General features: G+C 31.8%; 1 protein-coding gene across 1 annotated transcript in view; it reads left to right on the top strand.

Annotated features, from left to right (window-relative positions):
* Positions 1 to 592: 592 nt before the first annotated feature.
* Positions 593 to 21391, top strand: part of LOC131806345 (AF4/FMR2 family member lilli) — a 281623-nt gene continuing 260824 nt past the window's right edge. Inside the window, exon 1 of the mRNA XM_059130359.1 lies at positions 593 to 652. Within this exon, the coding sequence (XP_058986342.1) occupies positions 607 to 652 (46 nt within the window). The 5' untranslated portion in view covers positions 593 to 606. The remainder of the gene's footprint in view (positions 653 to 21391) is intronic.

Below are 21391 nucleotides of genomic sequence, written 5' to 3'. Positions count from 1 at the left end.
TGATTTGGTATAGCCCCCATATAACGGTACCTCCCGATATTCGGTTATTTGATGATTTTTGCCACATTTTTTCACGGATTTGTCTAAAAATTGGTATTTGTTGGTCATAACGGGTCCCTGTGCGTGTGCCAAAACATTGCATGTATAGGTCCACGTTTTGGTATAGCCCCCATATAACGGTACCTCCCGATATTCGGCATTTTAATGGTTTTTGCCACATTTTTTCACGGATTTGTCTAAAAATTGGTATTTGGGCGTCATAATGGGTTTCAGCTCCGGTGGCGAAACATTGGATGTATGGGTCCATGATTTGTTATAGCCCCCATATAACGGTACCTCCCGATATTCGGCATTTTAATGGTTTTTGCCACATTTCTTCTAATGTTCCCTTTACCCTAAGGTGGAGGGTATTAAAAGTTTGGTCCGGCCGAAAAAAATTGTTGTTTTTTTTTTAAATATTTTACGTTCAATAAATTTTTGATTTATTTTTATTTATTTATTATATATTTTTTATTTATTTTATTCATATTTATATATTTTTTTTAATTTTCAATTTTAATTTGTATATTTTTCTTTTACCTTTTTAAAATAGGTTACGATTATGAAATGTGGTTAAATCCGCATGATGATTCAATTTACTCATTATATCAAGGTGAGTGCATGCTTAGGTCTTAGATCAAATTATGATTTTCTATAAATCAAGAAGTAATTGAAGAGATGGAGAAATTAAATTAAAATCTGGATATATCGGAATCCATTTTTGAAATTTCTAAAATTTCCTTGTTGGATCAAAAAATCTTGAAATTCAATAATAAACAAATATTTTACTTAAACTCAATATTTGGCATCAAATGTCGCTTTAAAATAAACCCATTATAAAAAAACGTCATTAATAATAAGCTCCCTTTTACAAGGACAACAAAACACTTCATAAACCATTTTCGGTCCACTCCCTTTTCAAATGGCATCCTTCCTTCCAACTTCCTTGGCAATTGCGTAAAATTGTAAGACAATCTCGGGGAACACAGCACCCGAAAACGACTGACTGCAGTAATTAAACTTTATTTACGATAACGCATAATCAAGTAATTGTATTTATGCAGTTAATCTTAAAATTTATGTTTAACTCACAAATGAACTCATTATTATGCGGCAGAATAGTCCAACTCATACTTCTTAAGGTGGCTGAGTGTAGGGTGGGGTGGGGTATAGGGTGCGGTGTGTTGGTGACAGAATGGGGTATCCAAGTGATATGGATCGTTGTGCACACGGTTATACTGGTACGGAAGGATAGCCGAGAAGACAGATGGAATTTTTATAATTTTTTTTGAAGAATTGAAAAAATTCAATATTTTAAATTCTCATTGAAAATTCGTTCGAAAAATTGGAAAAAAAACCATGTCTAAATGCTTGAATTTGAAACTAATACCATCCACCATATGGAGAGACTTAAGCAGTTTTCAAAAAAAAAAAAAAAAAAAAAAAAAGAAAGCTGTAAGTTCGGCCGGGCGGAACTTTTAATACCCTCCACCATTTGGTACAAATTTGGCAATTTCCACAAAAAAAAAGAAAAATAAATAAATAAATAAAATCCGTTAAAAATTCTGTTAAAATATTAAAAGTACCGAATGCCTATACGACGACGTGGACCTGCATAGACAACTTTTGTCATAAGTTATCACAATATTTAAATACGAAACTTGAAGAAAAATCTGTTTATAATGTAGCTAAAATCATCAAAAAACCGAATATAGGGGTACCGTTATATGGGGGCTATACCAAAACGTGGACCAGAACAGAGAATTGTCTGTTTTAGGCTGTAGCATTCATTACGAACTTTAAATACCAAATTTGAAACATTTCCGGCGAATAATGTCGCTAAAATCATCAAAATACCGAATATCGGGAGGTACCATTATATGGGGGCTATGGACGTGGGTGTGGACCTGAACAGGCAATTTTTTGTCTTAGGCTGCAGCATCCCATACGAACTTCAAATACCAAATTTGAAACAATTCCGGCGAATAATGTCGCTAAAATCATCAAAATACCGAATATAGGGAGGTACCGTTATTTGGGGGCTATACCAAAACGTGGACCTGAACAAAAAATTTTCTGTCTTAGGCTGTAGTATCCCATACGAACTTTAAATACCAAATTTAAAATAATTTCGGTGAATAATGTCGCTAAAATCAACAAAATGCCGAATATCGGGAGGTACCATTATATGGGGCCTATACGAAGACGTGGACCTGAACAGGCAATTTTCTGTCTTAGACTGTAGTATCCCATACGAACTTCAAATACCAAATTTGCTATACCAAAACGTGGACCTGAACAGGCAATTTTCTGTCTTAGGCTGTAGTATCCCATACGAACTTCAAATACCAAATTTGAAACAATTCCGGCGAATAATGTCGCTAAAATCATCAAAATACCGAATATCGGGAGGTACCATTATATGGGGCCTATACGAAGACGTTGACCTGAACAGACAATTTTCTGTCTTAGGCTACAGTATCCATTACGAATTTCAAATACCAAATTTGAAATAATTCCGATGAATAATGTCGCTAAAATCAACAAAATGCCGAATATTCGGAGGTACCGTTATATGGGGGCTATACCAAAACGTGGACCAGAACAGACAATTTTCTGTCTTAGGCTGCAGTATCCATTACGAACTTCAAATACCAAATTTGAAACATTTCTGGCGAATAATGTCGCTAAAATCAACAAAATGCCGAATATCGGGAGGTACCATTATATGGGGCCTATACGAAGACGTGGACCTGAACAGACAATTTTCTGTCTTAGGCTGTAGTATCCCATACGAACTTCAAATAAAAAATTTGAAACAATTCCCGTAAATAATGTCGCCAAAAATTTTCAAAATACCGAATATCGGGAGGTACCGGTATATGGGGGCTATACCAAAACGTGGACAATACCATAAGCCCTGCATACATAATATATATTTGAGTAAAATTTTATCAACCTACTCGACTTAGTTCGGAAGCTAGAGTGATTTCCACGGATGGACTGACGGATAGACGGTATATGCTGATCAAGAATACAAGGTGAGATGATAAAAACTGCAACCAACTTCCGACTGCTGTCATTTCTAAGACACTCGTCCGACAGCTGTTAAAATTATTCCAGTGACAGCTAATTTTACTGTTTACAAGTGTTCAAAATCATTTTGTTGAGAATTTTCCAGAAAAAAAGTTATTCGTGATGGAGTCCAAGCTGGATAGTGTGATTTCTTTATATTTGGCTGGAAAGTCGCACGTGGCTATCGTTAGAGCACTCCAGCATTTAAATGTGAATAAATCTTGTATACCTCTACCATCGCTCGTTACCGTGATGGCAGACTGGTAGCGCAGCCCGACGTCAGGGAAGTGGAGGAAAGAAAACAGCAATATCAGCAGAAATAGTTCGAAAAATAAAAAAAGCGACTTGATCGAAACCCGCATTGCAGTGGCCGAAAAATGGCTCGTGAGCTGAACATATCGCAATATTCCATTCGGCAAATATTGAAAAATGAGCTCGGGGTAAAGCCATTGAAATTCCAAAAAAGTGCAAGAACTTACACCTGCAACAGAAAGAAAATAGACTTCGCTTGGCCGAAAGTGGTGAACTGCCGAATTTGGTTTTTTCCGATGAGAAAACATTCGTTGTTCAACAGTTTGTAAGCGAACAAAATGATCGTGTTTACTTGTCGAAGAGGTCAACTGAAAATGTGCACCTTCGGTTGGCCACCAGAACTCAAGCGCCGGTCATGGTGATGGTGTGGGCCGCCATAACAGCCTATGGTTGCTCTACGCTCGTATTAATCGACCTTGGTATCAGAATAAATGCCGAATATTATCGCGAAAATATTCTGAAGGGTGTATTAAAGCCTTGCGCACGCAAACATTTTGGCAGCAGGCAAATCGGACGAAGATATATATGGGAGCTATATCTAAATTTTGAGCGATTATCTCCAATTTCAATAGGGCTCGTCCTTGGGCCAAACATATGATTTGTGCAAAATTTCATCTGGAAGGGGTTATAAATGCGAACTGTACTTTGTTTACAGAAATACATGGACAGACGGACGGACGAACATGCATAAATCGACTCAGAATGTGTTTCTATGCAGATCATCAAAAGGAACTATGGGTCTATCTCGTTTCCTTTTGCCTGTTACAAACAAATGCACAAAGACATAATACCCTGACCACCTTGTTGTGTAGGGTATAAAAAGAATGTAAAAATTATGGCGTTTGAATTTGTTGCAGTTTTTTATCTCACCCTGTATGTGAAATATCAGCCCAAGTTATATAGATTTTTTCATATTCAACCGAATAAAAATTGTTAATATAATCCTTATCGAAGTCAAATCATGCAATGTTTTTTGGAACTAGAGGTGCGAAAGCCTCCGTCAAATTTGTTGAAAATAGATTCAGAGTTGATTTAGTTCCCAAATTGTGCCTACTCTAAAACCACGATACGCATTCCAATAAGGTTCATAGTTGGTATGATCTACTACACATATATACCCAATATAAACTTTTTTTTTACGGAAGCTTTACTGGATACGCAGGGTATCATATATTTTCATTATTTCCCTTAATTGATATCCTTGGATATCCTTGTCCCATTTTTTTTCACTCAGTGATTTTTGCGACGTGAACAAAAAGCTCAAGCAAGATGACCGTCCCCATCCATCTTTGAAAAAATAGGCCTCCATTTTCTAAAAATTATTTTCCCATGTTTCCCCATTGGCTATCCTTCCCTCATTTATTTTATTCACCCGTTTTTTGCATCGTAAAACTTACTCTAACCCGTTCTTTTCTCTTTTTTGTTACTTTATTCCTTTCCGCAAAATGGCATCCTTCCGCCTTCAACAATTCAAATAGAAATACAATAAAAAAGGCAACAACAACGACGACAAAAACAACAAAAAACATTTTCTTCATTTGCAACAATTGATGGTAGTAAAAATTATTTGCTTTAGAGCTGTTGCCTGGTGTCTTTGTCTTTGAGAGCTGGCAGAGGAAGGCAACTCGGAGAACAAAACAACAAAATGAGGAAGAATAACACCGACACGGAAAGACATAATTAAAGGTTTCAAAGGATTTGTTTTATTAGCTGTCGTTGTCGTCGTTGGGTCCTTGGCTGGTGGTACTGGTAGCTGGTAGCTCTGGTGTCTTGAATGCAACTCGAACATAAATGTCGTATCAGAGATTTTCAAGAAAGTGTTTATGACTCTACCGAAAAATCCAAAATTGAACGTGGGTAATTTAATGGGGTTACCAAATAAAAGTTTTGATTTTCTTCAATTCGATCATAAAGCCTGGTTAAATTGTCATGAAATTTAATAAACTCGTCGATTTAAAGCGACTTTATTTTAATGCGAAAGGGCAATTGTTTTGCTTGTGTCTTAAAATGATGGGGGGGTTTATTTTCAAACAGGTGTAAAATTTTGAAAATTTTATTGAAGTTTTATAGAATTTAACGGCATGATATCAAATGTGAGCGTACTGAAGATATGAAACGTAAATGGAGACATTAATATTTTAATGGCCTAACGCCAGAATTTTAATGCAGGTTTCCTTAATTAAACCACTTAATGGAACGACAGATTCAATAGATTTTCAGAGCTACAAATATGGATTTTTAAGAACCTACAGGAACGTGAATTTTTAAAAAATATTTTTTTTAAGGATGAGACACTTGTGTATTTTTTAAAGAAAAATTTTCAAGGATTTACTGAAACGTGGATTTTTTTAATGAATATTTTTTATGGATAGCTATAAACATGGATTTTTTAAAGAAAAATTTCCAAAGAATAACTGAGCCGTGCATTATTTAAAAAATATTTTTCAAGGATAAATAGAAACGTTGAAGAAAACTTTCGAAGGATTAACTGAAACGTGGATTTTTTAAAGAGTATTTTTTTTAAGGATTAACTGAAACGTGGATTTTCTAAAGAATACTTTTTCACGGATTAACTGAAACGTGGATTTTTTAAAAAATATTTTTTCAAGGATGAACTGAAAAGTGGATTTTTTAAAATTTTTTTTTCAAGGATTAACTGAAACGTGGATTTTTTAAAAAATATTTTTTCAAGGATGAACTGAAAAGTGGATTTTTTAAAATTTTTTTTTCAAGGATTAACTGAAACGTGGATTTTTTAAAGAATATTTTTTAAAGGATTAATTTAAACGTGGATTTTTTTAAGAATATTTTTTCAAGGATTAACTGAATCGTGGATTTTTTAAAGAATATTTTTTCAAGAATTAACGGAAATCTATTTTTTTAAGAATATTTTGCAAGAATTAACTGAAACGTGGATTTTTTAAATAATATTTTTTCAAGCATTAACTGAAACGTGGATTTTTTAAAGAATATTTTTTCAAGGATTAACTGAAACGTGGATTTTTTAAAGAATATTTTTTAAAGCATTAACTGAAACGTGGATTTTTTAAAGAATATTTTTTCAAGAATTAACTGAAGCGTGGATTTTTTAAAGAATATTTTTTCAAGGATTCACTGAAACGTGGATTTTTTAAAGAATATTTTTTCAAGGATTCACTGAAACGTGGATTTTTTAAAGAATATTTTTTTCAAGGATTAACTGAAACATAGATTTTTAAAAAAAAATATTTTTTCAAAAGACCAACAAACGTGGATTTTTTAAAGAATATTTTTTTCAAAGGACCAACAAACGTGGATTTTTTTTAAAAAATATTTTTTCAAAGGACCAACAAACGTGGGATTTTTTAAAAAATATTTTTTCAAAGGACCAACAAACGTGGATTTTTTAAAAAATATTTTTTTCAAAGAACCAAAAAACGTGAATTTTTTTAAAAAATATTTTCTCAAAGGACCAACAAACGTGGATTTCTGTAAAAAAATTTTTTTTCAAAGGACCAACAAACGTGGATTTTTTTAAAAAATATTTTTTCAAAGGACCAGCTAACATGGATTTTTTAAAAAATATTTTTGCAAAGGACCAACAAACGTGGATTTTTTAAAAAAAATATTTTTTCAAAGGACCAACAAACGTGGATTTTTTAAAAATTATTTTTTCAAAGGACCAACAAATGTGGATTTTTTAAAAAATATTTTTTCAAAGGACCAACAAACGTGGATTTTTTTAAAAATATTTTTTCAAAGGACCAACAAACGTGGATTTTTTAAAAAATATTTTTTCAAAGGACCAACAAATGTGGATTTTTTAAATAATATTTTTTCAAAGGACCAACAAACGTGGATTTTTTAAATTTTTTTTTTCAAAGGACCAAAAATGTGGATTTTTTAAAAATTTTTTTTTTTCAAAGGACCAAAAATGTGGATTTTTTTAAATTTTTTTTTTTTCAAAGGACCAAAAAATGTGGATTTCTTTAAAAAAATGTTTTTCAAAGGACCAAAAAATGTGGATTTCTTTAAAAAAATGTTTTTCAAAGGACCAAAAAATGTGAATTTTTTTTAAAAAAATATTTTTTCAAAGGACCAAATGGATTAAAAAGATGTATTTTTTTAAAGGACCAACAAACGTGGATTAAAAAAAATATTTTTTTTAAAGGACAAACAAACGTCGACTGAAAGAAACATATTTGTTCAAAGGATCAACAAACGTGGATTAAAAAATATATATGTTTTAAAGACCAACAAACGTGGATTTTTTAAAAAATATTTTTTCAAAGGACCAACAAACACGGATTTTTTAAAAAATATTTTTTCAAAGGACCAAACGTGGATTTTTTGAAAAATATTTTTTCAAAGGACCAACAAATGTGGATTTTTTAAATAATATTTTTTCAAAGGACCAACAAACGTGGATTTTTTTAAATTTTTTTTTCAAAGGACCAAAAATGTGGATTTTTTTAAAATTTTTTTTTTCAAAGGACCAAAAAATGTGGATTTCTTTAAAAAAATTTTTTTTCAAAGGACCAAAAAATGTGGATTTTTTTTAAAAAAATATTTTTTCAAAGGACCAAATGGATTAAAAAGATGTATTTTTTCAAAGGACCAACAAACGTGGATTTTTTTAAAAAATATTTTCTCAAAGGACCAACAAACGTGGATTTCTGTAAAAAAATTTTTTTTCAAAGGACCAACAAACGTGGATTTTTTAAAAAATATTTTTTTCAAAGAACCAAAAAACGTGAATTTTTTTAAAAAATATTTTCTCAAAGGACCAACAAACGTGGATTTCTGTAAAAAAATTTTTTTTCAAAGGACCAACAAAAGTGGATTTTTTAAAAATATTTTTTCAAAGGGCCAACAAGCGTGGATTTTCTAGAAATTATGTTTTCAAAGGACCATCAAATGTGGATTTGTCCAAAAAATATTTTTTAAAGGACCAACAAACGTGGATTATTTAAAAAATATTTTTCCAAAAGACTAACAAACGTGGATTTTTTAAAAATTATTTTTTAAAGGACCAACAAAGTTTATTTTTTAAAAAATATTTTTTCAAAGGAGATACATACGTGAATTAAAAAAAATATTTTTTCAAAGGACCAACAAACGTGGATTTTTTAAAAAATATTTTTTCAAAGGACCAACAAACGTGGATTTTTTAAAAAAATATTTTTTCAAAGGACCAACAAACGTGGATTTTTTAAAAAATATTTTTTCAAAGGACCAACAAACGTGGATTTTTTTTAAAATATATTTTTTCAAAGGACCAACAGACGTGGATTTATTACAAAAATATTTTTTAAAGGGCCAACAAACGTGGATTTTTTAAAAATTATTTTTTTAAAGGACCAACAAAGTTTATTTTTTAAAAAATATTTTTTCAAAGGACCAACAAACGTTGATTTTTAAAAAATTATTTTTTCAAAGGACCAACAAATGTGGTCACTTGAGGGTTATCAGCAATGTTGCAAAGACACAATATACCTAAAATGCAACAAATCTGAATCCAAAAATGTTAAAAAAATTAAAAATTAAAAAAAAAATTAAAATGTCTGAAGTTCAGTTTAAAAACCCAAAACAAAGGAGGCATAGGGAATAGGCTGGGATGTCCTAAGAGGTGCCGTGTAATAATTCCCAAAATAATGGAGATTATGCCCAAAATGATTGCGGACATAAACCCCATTATGGCTTAGGTATTTTTAACTTGATTACGGTATTTTTTTTTTTTTTGGGAAATACATGGATTTATTCGACCCGAAAGTTCGGATACAAAATCCGGGTTTCATCCAGTTCTACCAAATGAGAATAATATGTAATAATTAATTTATATAATTTATATAATTTAAAAGCATATTGAAATACTTATCTAACAAGTGGTCATATGATGATGGATGCTTGAACCGGTTCTCGACTAATACAATAAAATGTAAATTTTTGTACCGGAACTTTTTGAAAAAATCCCTAAAAAGCCAACTTATACCCATTTTATAGATGGATTGACTGGTAAAAAAATCGACAATCTATATTATACAGGGTTGCCCATATTCGACGGACCCATGACTCTTTGGGCCCATTCCAATCGACGAGGCTTGTCCGCAGGCAACATTCTTTGCGTCAATTGAATTTTGTACGGGAACAAATGCAAATCAATGCGAATAATCCGTTGTAAAGTGGACCGAGCCATGCCCAACTGCTGAGAACGGCGTTTTTGGGATGTTCTTGGGGACCTCTCAACACTGGCTCGTACGGCAGCGATATTCTCGGCCGATCGCCTTGGTTGACTTTTATATGGCCTCTTCGGATTAGAAAGAGCCTTACCAGTCGAAAATTGTTCGTATAAACGCTTAATGGTGTTCTTAGAAGGCGCACTTCTCACATTTTTTAATGTTTTAAAAGCACGTTGAGTTTTCACAATTGACTTCTTCTTTTGAATGTAAATTTCAACTATTTCAGAGAACTCGCGTGGCGCGTATTGGTTCATGGTAAAAATCTGCTTGGACTGACGCTTCAAACGCGGTATGTCATTAAGCGATGTGACATCTCTGTCAAAAGTTATGGCGTTGCCAGATGGGTTCGTCGAATATGGACAACCCTGTAAGTAGCCGACCCTCAGCTGGGGCTTACGATTTTCTCCTCTGGGGTATGTCCTACACCGGCTATACGATCTATAGTTTTACTCAAATTTATAACTTTTGTAAGTAGTGGATTTTCAGTATCGTTTCGTTCATTGCTGATTTTAAATTTCTAGGCGTTTTTTGTTGTACAATTTTCAAAACTTTTAAAGACCACTTCAAATGTCATTTCCGTTAATACAGAGTTTTCGTTGTTGTTGTTAGGATGAACATTTGAAACAAGTTAACCCCAAAAACGATTTAATGGATGGCGGCTGGTTGGTTGGCTGGCTGGTATTTCTATTTATTTGATTTTCTGGTATTGATTTAATTTCAGATGTTATTGTTGTTGCTTTTGATATTATTGTTGTTTTTGTTGTTGCTACCACCGATGATGATGATGATGATGATGTTGACGTTGTTTATTTGATGTATCTCCTGAATAAATATTGCATGGAATGACAAATAAAACTAAAGTTAACAATTGACACAATGTCTACCACAATTGTCACAAAATGATTGCATCATTCAGTCAGTCACCCTCCAACTCAATCACCCGCTCTCTCTCCTTCATACACACATGTGTCCTCATGCCACTACTCATGGTTTGGAAAAGCGTGCCACAAGAAGTGGATGTTACAGCTGCATTGCAACGCATTCAATTTCCCCCACTCCCCTGTCTGGCTAACCAGGACCAAAGCACCGACAGACAAGGAGACAATTGAAAGGACGGACGGACACCTCCATTGATGATTTAACACAAACAAAATGTTTTGTAACAAAAACAGTCATGTCAAACGTGGTTACCAACTGGCAATAGCTCTGCACTCAATTGCAAAATCAGAACCCGAACATGGCGTAGCCCCGTCGTAGCTCTTCCGAAACGATTCCATGTGCTGTGGCTGGCTGACTGACTGGCATATGTAAAATTGTTTGATCCGGTTTTACTATTTTTGTATCGTGCGTTCGTTCACTTTGCCAACTTTGTGGCTGATTGAGGGGCGGCGGCAATGCGGGGGACTGGTCGGTCGGCGGTGGTGATGGAGTACCACCAAAATTAATGCAACTGTCATGTTTTGTGCCACTTGAAAATGCATTTTAGCGTTAAATGCAAATACACTTCAAATGGACATTTTTCGTACATTTGTTTTAAAATTCCAACCATCCGATCGACCACCCGACCAACCAATCGACTATTTGGGCCATTCATTGATTTGAGAGACTCATTCTCTCGATTGTGCCACAATTTGAACATTGTGTCAATGTAAAATTTCAAGCCTTTTCAGAGGTAGGTGTTGGGGGGTATTGGGCTTGCTATAGCCCCGAAACTCATTATCAACACTGCTTTTTTCGTGGCCCATAAATATCTGATTTGGTATTTCGCTGGAGCGGTATTTTGTGGATGTGTGTGTGGTCGCATAGATAGAGACATTCAACTCTTTTTTTTTTTTTTTTTGTAGCTCTACTCTTCTCCCCTATCGACCAACAAAAATCTACTCCAAATGACGTTGACAAAAATCTCTGTGTGTGCATTCCGAGGATTTTGGGGTCTCTTCTATTGCATTTTTAACAAACACTCCACAGGACATCAATTGAAATTAACAGGACATCAATTGAATGCTAAATAAACGCAAAATGGTATTTAAAACAAGTAACACGATTTAGCCAGAATTTTGTTGTTGGCAAATAAATAAATGAATAATGAATGAATGAACAATGATAGGCTGGGAAGGTAGGAAGAGGATTATTTGCAACAAATTGCTGTGGTTTAAAATAATTTTACAAAATTGACAAAACTTCGATGTTCTATAAAAACTAATTACAATGTTTTATTTTCAATAAAAAAAATTGAAAGATTTTGGAAAAGAAATTGGAATGTGAAAGCATTAACCTAAAATCAGGCCAAAATTATAAATTATTATAAATAAATTAAATAAATCTAGACAGGTAAAAAAAAATATACAAAAATGTCCTTATTTCTTGTCCTCTTGCTTTTTGAAAAATATTTTGAAAATATTAAAGTTAGATTCTTAAAAATTATTTATCAACAAAACTGCAAGATTTTTGGTCGGTAGGTCCTTGAAACCCCAAATTTATTGGTGCGAAGGTTTAAAAAAAATAAAATAATAATAATGACACGTAAAAAGCAGTAAGTTCGGCCCTCCACCATTTGGAACGAATTAGAATATTTTCAAAAAAAAAAAAAAAAAAAAAAAAATACAATAAATTCCATTAAAAATTCAGTTAAAATCTTTAAAATACCTAATATCGGAAGGTGCCGATATATGTGGGGATATACGAAATTGTGGACCTATATAGCGGGGTACCGTTATAAGGGGGACATACGATATTGTGGACCTATATAGCGGGGTACCGTTATATGGGGCCTATATGACATCGTGGATCTATATGGATAATATCTTTTAAGGGATAAAGTACTCACAAGGAACTCCTTGTGCGGATTTTCAGACAATTTCATTGGAAAAAGTGGCTAAAATCATCAAAACCCCGAATATCGGGGCGGTACCGTTATTGAGGGATATACGATATTGTGGACCTATATAGCAGTTCTCTTTCTGGGGGGTAAAGTACTCATAATGAACTCCTTATGTGGAATTTAAGACAATTCCAGTGAAAAATGTGGCTGAAATCATCAACATACCGAATATCGGGGGATATACGATATCGTGAACCTATATAGATAATTCTCTTTCAGGGGGTAAAGTACTCACAACGGATTCCTTGTGTGGAATTTCAGACAATTCCATTGGAAAATGTGGCTGAAATCATCAAAATACCGAATATCGGGGGGGTACCGCTATATGGGGGATATACGATATCGTGAACCTATATAGATAATTCTATTTCAGGGGGTAAAGTACTCACAACGGATTTCAGACAATTCCATTGAAAAATGTGGCTGAAATCATCAAACTACCGAATATCGAGGGGTACCGTTATATGGGGGCGATATCGTCGACCGATATAGTCCATCTTGGAACTTGACCTGCCTGCTGACAAAAGAGAGATCTGTGCAAAATTTTAGCTTCCTATCCTAATTCGTTTTGACTGTAGCATGATTACACAGGCCGACGGACAGGGCTGAAAATGTGCACCTTCGGTTGGCCACCAGAACTCAAGCGACGGCCATGGTGTGGGCCGCCATAACAGCCGATGGTCGTGGCATCAGAATAAATGCCGAATATTATCGCGAAAATATTCTGGAGGGTGTATTAAATCCTTGGGCATGTAAACATTTTGACCGCATACCTTGGACATTCCAACAGGACTCAGCACCATCGCACCATCCAAGAATGGTTACAAAATGAGGTTCCTCGGATCATTTCCAGCGCACAATGGCCACCAAAATATCCGGATACCAATCCGTGTATGGAGTATTTTGGAAGGCAAAGTTGGCACTAAAAAATACCAAAGTGTCACCTCAAGCAAGCGCTTCGCGGGAATGGGCCAAAATACCGCAGAGCAACATTCGGGCAGCGTATGATAGTTTCATTGGCTGTTTGAAGGCCATAGTTCGTGCCAAAGGTGACCAATTCGAACAAATCTAAACTTATTCTAAAATTGTATGCTATTTCTGCTATATCCGACATTTTCAATAAAAGTAAAAAAATATGTAATAATTATGGCGTTTGACTTTGTTGCAGTTTTTTTATCTCACCCTGTATTTTTTCAAAAAAAAAAAAATAGTTTTGGAGTTTTTTTTTTAATTCACGCTGCTTTTTCGTCCCTGAATATATTTTCAAAGCAATCCTCTTCGATTCTTGAAATTAAAGTCTTAATAAAATTCTCGTCGATCCCTGATAGCAGTCTTAAAACTTCCAGATTGGTCCTTGAAAAAAGTTTTTACAAATTCCTCATTTTTTTCCTCCAAAAAAAATCATCAAAATTCCATTTTTGTTCTAAAGAAAGCCAAGTTTGTGTTTAAAATAAATATTAAAAATATCCAGAATGAATGATGAAAAGATATTCAACAAAAAAGACACGTTTTTAGGTCCTTTAAAAATTATCTATAAAAATCCCTGTTTGTTGATCAGTCTGTCCTTGAAAAAATATAATTTAAAATACCCTGATGATCTGCTGGGTCTTGAAATATTATATTCTAAAATACCATTTAATTAACAAATAGCATTGCAAATCCAAGCCGGATGGTTAGTATGACCTTGAAAAAAATTGTAAAAAATCGACATAGAGTTGGTCCTTGAAAAACAATTTTGTAAAAAATTTACGCTGAATTTGTTCTTCAAAAACGAATTTACTTTGAATTGGTCAATAAAAAATTACTTTGTAAAAGAATTTTCGTTAAATTGGTTCTTGGGAAAAAATGCAAAAGAAAAAAAATCATGTCTTGTTGGTCCTTGAAGAAATATTTTTTTTAATGCACGTTGGTTTGGTCCTTGCAGGGATATTTTTGAAATCCCAGATTGGGTTCGTCCTTGAAAAAAAATCAAGTCTAGTTGGTTCTTGAAGATATATATATATTTCCCACATTGGGTTCGTCCTTGAAAAAAAAAAATCAAGATATATATATATATATATATATATATATATATATATATATATATATATATATATATATATATATATATATATATATAATATATATATATATAAATATATATATATATATATATATATATATATATATATATATTTTTTTTTTTTTTAATCTACATTGGGTTGGTCCTTGAAGAAAATAATATACAAAAATCACGTCTGATTGGTCGTTGTAGAAATATTTTGCTAAACTACATTGGGTTGGTCCTGAAAAATTATTTTTTCTTAAATTTCATATTTGTTCTGTTCTTGTACAACAGATTTTTAAAAGTTTAAGTTTAATTGTTCCTTAAAAAAAATTAAAAAATCAACGTTTGGTTGGTCCTTGAAAAATATTTTTCTAAAAGATTGGTCCTTGAAAAAATAAATTTAAAAAAATCTAGTTTTATTGGTAATTGAAAAGTTATTTTTCGAAAAGTGCACGTTTAGTTGTCCTTGAAAAAAAATATCTATTTTGTAAATGCAAGTTTTGTTGGTCCTTAAAAAATATTTTTTTTTTTAAAATCCACATTTGGACGTTAGTTGGAAAAGGTTATTCTTTTTGAAAAAAAAAAATAAATAAATAAAAATCCCATGGCCGTCGGTACGTAGTTCCTTAATTATTTTTTTTTAATTCTTTCTCAATGGTTTATTGATCCTGGAATAGATTTTATATTAAAAATCCATCCATCCATCCGATCAATGGCCATTAAAATTTTAATATCTGTAAACAATTAAAAAAAAAATCTAGGTTGGGTTGGCCCTTGGAATTTCCAGAAAAAAACCAAGTTCTATATTCTATTGGTCCTTAAAATTATTTTCTTGTTATGACACCATTCAAAATTTGCTTCCCTTGAATTTTTCCAAAACTATTTCCCTCGTTCGACATGTCTCACAATTTAATCACACTTCAGTGATGCGGATTTTCCGCACAAAATCACATGCTTTTGTTCGCATCGCCATTGGAATTACAACATTTTCGCATTTAAAAACTATTTCATCACTGCCAAGTAGTGGTCGATACAACAATTTATCCATACCAAACTCAACATCGACGGCATCCTCATCCTCATCATCGCCATCATCCTCGTCCAAATAATGATAACATTTGTCCACTTTAGAATCCAATCTCTTGTGGCCTGTCGCAGGGCAACGAAATAATGAAGATAACATTAAATGGAATATCGAACGTGATGTAATTGTTCGAAATCATGTCAGAAACTCACACCGAAGACCGAAGTGAGTCAACAATTCATTTAAACAGTTCGCAGAAACGTTGGGCGCCACTTTACCCAAATACCAAACAAAAACTGTTGTCTAATGATTTACTTCAATGATGTGTGTTGTTGTTGTTGTTGTTTATTTGCTGGCTAGAGCGGAGAGGGGTTAACTTGTTGTGGCCATCCCTCAAGCAACATGTCATCAACGCCTCGATATGCCCGGGACATGGCTGACTGACTGGCTGCCCGGCCGGCCGGCAGTCATTCAACTTTGAATTGCATTGACACAGTATCTGTTTTCCATTGGTTCAAAAGTCCTTTTGTGTCTCCTGGTTTGGTGTTTGTTGGCTCAATGATGAGGATGCTGCTGTTGTTGTTGTTGTTGTTGCTGCTGCTGCCATGTATGCGTTTTTCAAAATCAATTAACATCAATCAAACAAAGCAAATACGCCGAAGTAAATTAAAAACATCCCTTTGGCTGATATGTTTAGTGACAAAATGCATTGTTTATTATCCTCCGTCTGTCTGTGTGTCGAGTGTTTTCCAGGATGCACATTTATCCCCAGCTACGAGGGCATTATGATGATTCAAAGGACATGGATGATTTAATATCAAATCAATAATAAAAACTATTTTTTGATGGTAAAGTCATCAATCTTTGCTACCATGTTTTCCATAATTTCATAAAGTTGTCAATGATATGACATGATATGCGTATGTGAGTGTATGTGTGAAAAATGATGGAGTGCTTTGGAGAATTAACTTTTGCAAAGAACACCTGGATGGCCAAAAGATAATTGATTTATATCTCTTACCTAATGGAAAAGTTAATCAAATAGTAAGGGAAATAGATTCGCGCAGATATTTTATGAGGTGCGCATAATTCAAATGGTTCCTCCTTGCTCAAACTGCACTGCAAAAGAAAAAGAATCGGAATTTTTTTAACGGGATTTAATTTTAAAATATTGTACAAAAGCATGGATTTTTAGGAAAATATTTTCTAAACAGCAAAACATAAAATTGTGGATTTTTTATTTTTTAAGGTTTAACGACGATTTTTTAAAGATTTTTCCCATGACTAAAAAAAACATTAAAAAATCCACGTTAGACCCTAAAAAATTTTTAAAGTCCACAATTTTAGGTTCTGCTGTCTGAAATATATTATTTTAAAAATTCATGTTTTTGGACAAAGAATATTTTTCCGGAATCAAATAACGTGGATTTTGAAAGAATTTATGAGTTAAACAAATGTGGATCTTTAAAGAGTATTTTTTTACTTGCCCCTTTTAAAGTAGCCAACAATGTGAACTCTGTTTGCATTTTTCAAGAATATTTTTTAAGGACCAACAACCGTGGGGTTTTTGAAAAATGTCTTTTCAAGCACCAATCAAAGGTTTTTTTTAAAGAATATTGCTTTAGTCTGCCACAAACAATAATTTTTTGAAGAAGCATTCGTCCGTTTATCAAAGAATAATTTTTGAAGGACCTACAAAACTTGGATTTTTTTAAGACCCAAAAACAAATGCTAATTTTGCAAAGATTATTTTTTAAGGATCTACTAAACGGGGATTATTAAACATTATTTTTTGAGACAAAAAATTTAAAGAATCAACAAACGAATGTTTCTAAGAAAATATATTTTTTTTTTCAAAGAATCAACAGACGTAGATTAAAATAAAAAACATTTTTTCAAAAAATCAACAGACATTGATTAATAAAAAAGATTTTTTTCAAAGAATCAACTAATGTGGATTTATAAAAAAAACATATTTTTCAGAGAATCAACAGACGATGATTTATAGAAAAAACATATTTTTCAAAAAATCAACAGACGTGGATTTTTAAATATTATATTTATTTATATTTATTTATATATTTATTTATTTATATTTATAATATTTAGAAATATTTTTTAAAGAAAAACAGACGTGGATTAAAAAAATATTTTTTAAAGAACAAGAGTCGTCGATTTAAAAACATTTTTAAAAAAAAAACAAGAGACTTGGATTTAAAAAAATTAGATAGATTTAAAAAAAAAATATTTTTTCAAAGAATAAACCGTGGATTTATAAAAAAAAATATTTCTTCAAAGAATCAACAGACGTGGATTTATAAAAAAGAAATATTTTTAAAGAAAAACAGACGTGGATTTATAAAAAAAATATTTTTAAAGAAAAACAGACGTGGATTTATAAAAAAAATATTTTTCATAGAATCAACAAACGTTTAATTTAAAAAAAAATATTTTTTCAAAGAATAAACCGTGAATTAAAAAAAAAAAATTCAAAGAATAAACCGTGAATTTAAAAAAAAAAAATCAAAAAATAAACCGTGAATTAAAAAAAAAAAATTCAAAGAATAAACCGTGAATTTAAAAAAAAAAAAATCAAAGAATAAACCGTGGATTTATTAATAAAATATTTTTTAAAGAACAACAGACGAGGATTTAAAAAAAAATATTTTTTAAAGAACAACAGACGTGGATTTGAGAAAAAAACATTTTTTAAAAGAACAACAGACGTGGATTTATAAAAAAATATTTTTTTAAGGAACAACAGACGAGGATTTAAAAAAAATATTTTTTAAAGAAGAACAGACGTGGATTTATAAAAAAATATTTTTTAATGAACAACAGAGGTGGATTTATAAAAAAATATTTTTTAAAGAGCAAAAGACGTGGACTTAAAAAAAAAAAACATTTTTTCAAAGAATAAACCATGAATTTAAAAAAATATATTGTTTCAAAGAATAAACAATGGAGTTAAAAGAACAGTTTTTCAAAAAACCAACAGACACGGATTTATAAAAAATCATTCTCTCAAAAAACCAACAGACACGGATTTATAAAAAATCATTCTCTCAAAAAAACAACAGGCATGGATTTACAAAAAAAAAAAAGAGAACCATTCGTTCAAAAAATCAACATACAAGGATTTACAAAAAAAAAATAAATAAATAAAAATAAAGAAACAATGGACTTGGATTTATAGAAAAAAAAACGTTTTTTTTTTTTTCAAAGGACCATTTTTTTGAATACTTATTCAAAACAAACTTATAAAATATTTCTCCAAATTACTTAATGTGGATTTTCAATATACTTTCCCAACGACTTTTATTCCACTAAAATTTTGCAAGTTTAAAAATATATTTTTTTTTCAATTTCATTTTAAATATTTTCCCAAGGACTCTTAGAGTACTTAACGAGACTTTATTTACATTTTCCCAGGTCACTTCGATCACTAAAAGTGACATTTTTAAAAGCTGAAATGTCAAAAGGCTTTTTGACCAGACCAGTTAAATCTGCCAAAAACCAGTTAAATCTGCCAAGAATTCTTCGACCATTAAATATGGATTATTTTCGAAATATTTTCTAAGGATTTGCAAACCACTAAAGGTAAATTTTTTACAAATATTTTTCTGAGAACTCTTTAAGCATAAAACTTGGAATTTTTTTAAAATATTTTTCAAGGATTTTTAGAAACAATTTTTATTGACGTTAAACAAACTAAGCTTGGATTTTAAAATATTTTCCTAAGGAATTTCGGAACACAAAAAGTAATTTTTAAAATAATTCGGTATTTTTTTTAATATTTTTCCAAGGACTTTTCGACCACAGAACTTGGATTTCATTTTAAATATTTACCCAAGCTATTCTAGAATTTTATTTGGTACCAGATATCAGATGCAGCTCTGAAATAGGTCTGCCAAATTTTATTGATATCGGTTGAGATTTAGATATATTTCTCATAGATATATGCTATTTTTAAAAATAGAAACAATCTAATAAAATCACGTAAATATATGTCAATAAACAAGATACAAGAGGGTTTTAGACCATAGGTCTCTTTGGACTAAATCCATTACAGGACATTTGGAGTCGATCTAGCGCTGTTCGTCCGTACGTATGACTGTCTGGCTGGCTGGTGCGCACGATAACTCTCGAAAGGAGCATCCGGTTTGGTCCAGCTTTGGTACATCGTAACGTAATTGTTAAACTTAGATGGAGTTCGGATATGGACAATATCGTTCCACTCCTTTCTGTACCTCGCCCATAGAAGGTCGAAATAGCGAAAAAAATATATTTTAATGAACAGAAAGAGAAAGGATAGTCTAATTTTCCTCAAAATTTTAAAATCATAATATTTGAATCAGCGCTAGGTCAGGTGCGAAAATGGACAATATCGGCAAACTCCATCAAGTACCTCCCTCACTAAGAGTCAACATTTTGAATATTTATAACTCTTATAAAATGTGGTGTATGAGTCGAATTGTCTTCAAATTTCACACATCGCAATGTTTTTATAAACTCAAGATCTGGTGTTAAGATGGAATATATCGGTCAATTTCTTCTGGTACCTCCCCCACAAAGGTTCAAAATTTTTTAATATCCATGAAGCCCATAAAAAGCGAAATTAACATCCGATTCCATTCCAGACTTAATACATCTCAATATTTCCATCAACACAAGAATAATCATAACAGAAGTCAAAATATATTTAACATTGGCTGAGGGTATACATCTGTCGGCGGAACCGACCGATACTTTTTAACTTGTTTTAATTATTTTACAGGGACTTGTTGAGCGAATTTTAAATTTTTTTCAAGGACTAACTGTTGTTTTTGAATTTTTCGAAGTTTTACAGAACCTAATAAAATTAATGTTTGAAAATTATTTTTCAAAAAATATTCATCTCAACAGACCCCGAAATGTAAATCTTGAAAAATATTTTTTTTGTCTAGAGATTTTTTTTCAAGGACTAACTGTTGTTTTTTAATTTTTCGAGGATTTACAGAATCTAATAAAATAAATTTTTGAAAATTATTTTTCAAAGAATATTTATCCCAACAGACCCCGAAATGTGGATTTGGAAAAATATTTTTTTTTGTCTAGAAATTGCAAAGACCCACACCAGGATTTAAAAAATTGGTCGACTATGTGAGCCATAAACACTGATTTTTAAAGAATTTTTCTTCTCATCACATTTGCCAAAACTAGAAAAAATATACAATTTCACTACAAATCCTTTTTGCTTCTAGCCCTTTTTATTACATTTTGTTACTTTTTAATTTATTTCAGAGCATGTTGTTGTCCAAATCTCGTGTGTAAATTGCACTTTGACCTGATTTCCATGTACAAGGACATAAAATTGTGTCCTTGTCGAAATTTTTTAAAAATCATAGAGCATGTTGTTTTATATGTATACCAACAAAATATAAGTAACATGCCTTGTTTTTGTCAAAAGCCTTTTTACAACAGTAATATGCAAAATTCTGCTTGTCCATGTCTAGGATACATTCAACTACTTTGAAAATCCCATATTTTTTGGTTATTGGCTTTTCGAGTTGAGTCTTAAAATATTTCGTTTAAGTTTATTATGTCGACAGAGAGGCAGTAAGTCGTAAAGGATTTGAGAGGTATGCGATGAGAGGGAGAAATTTTGCTTCACAAATTCAAGGAAATAAATAAAAAATTCGGTTGGGACGGAAAGGAAGATTTTTGAGGACCTCAAATTTTATTTGATTTATTTGAATCATTTTTATATTTTTAGCAATTGAAAATTTTTAGTTAATATTTCAAATTCAACGCGA

The sequence above is a fragment of the Musca domestica genome, unplaced genomic scaffold (assembly GCF_030504385.1).
Source record: "Musca domestica strain aabys unplaced genomic scaffold, Musca_domestica.polishedcontigs.V.1.1 73, whole genome shotgun sequence".
Lineage (NCBI taxonomy): Eukaryota > Metazoa > Arthropoda > Insecta > Diptera > Muscidae > Musca > Musca domestica.
Note: the sequence above shows the minus strand (reverse complement) of the source record. Positions and strands in the feature narration are given on the sequence as shown.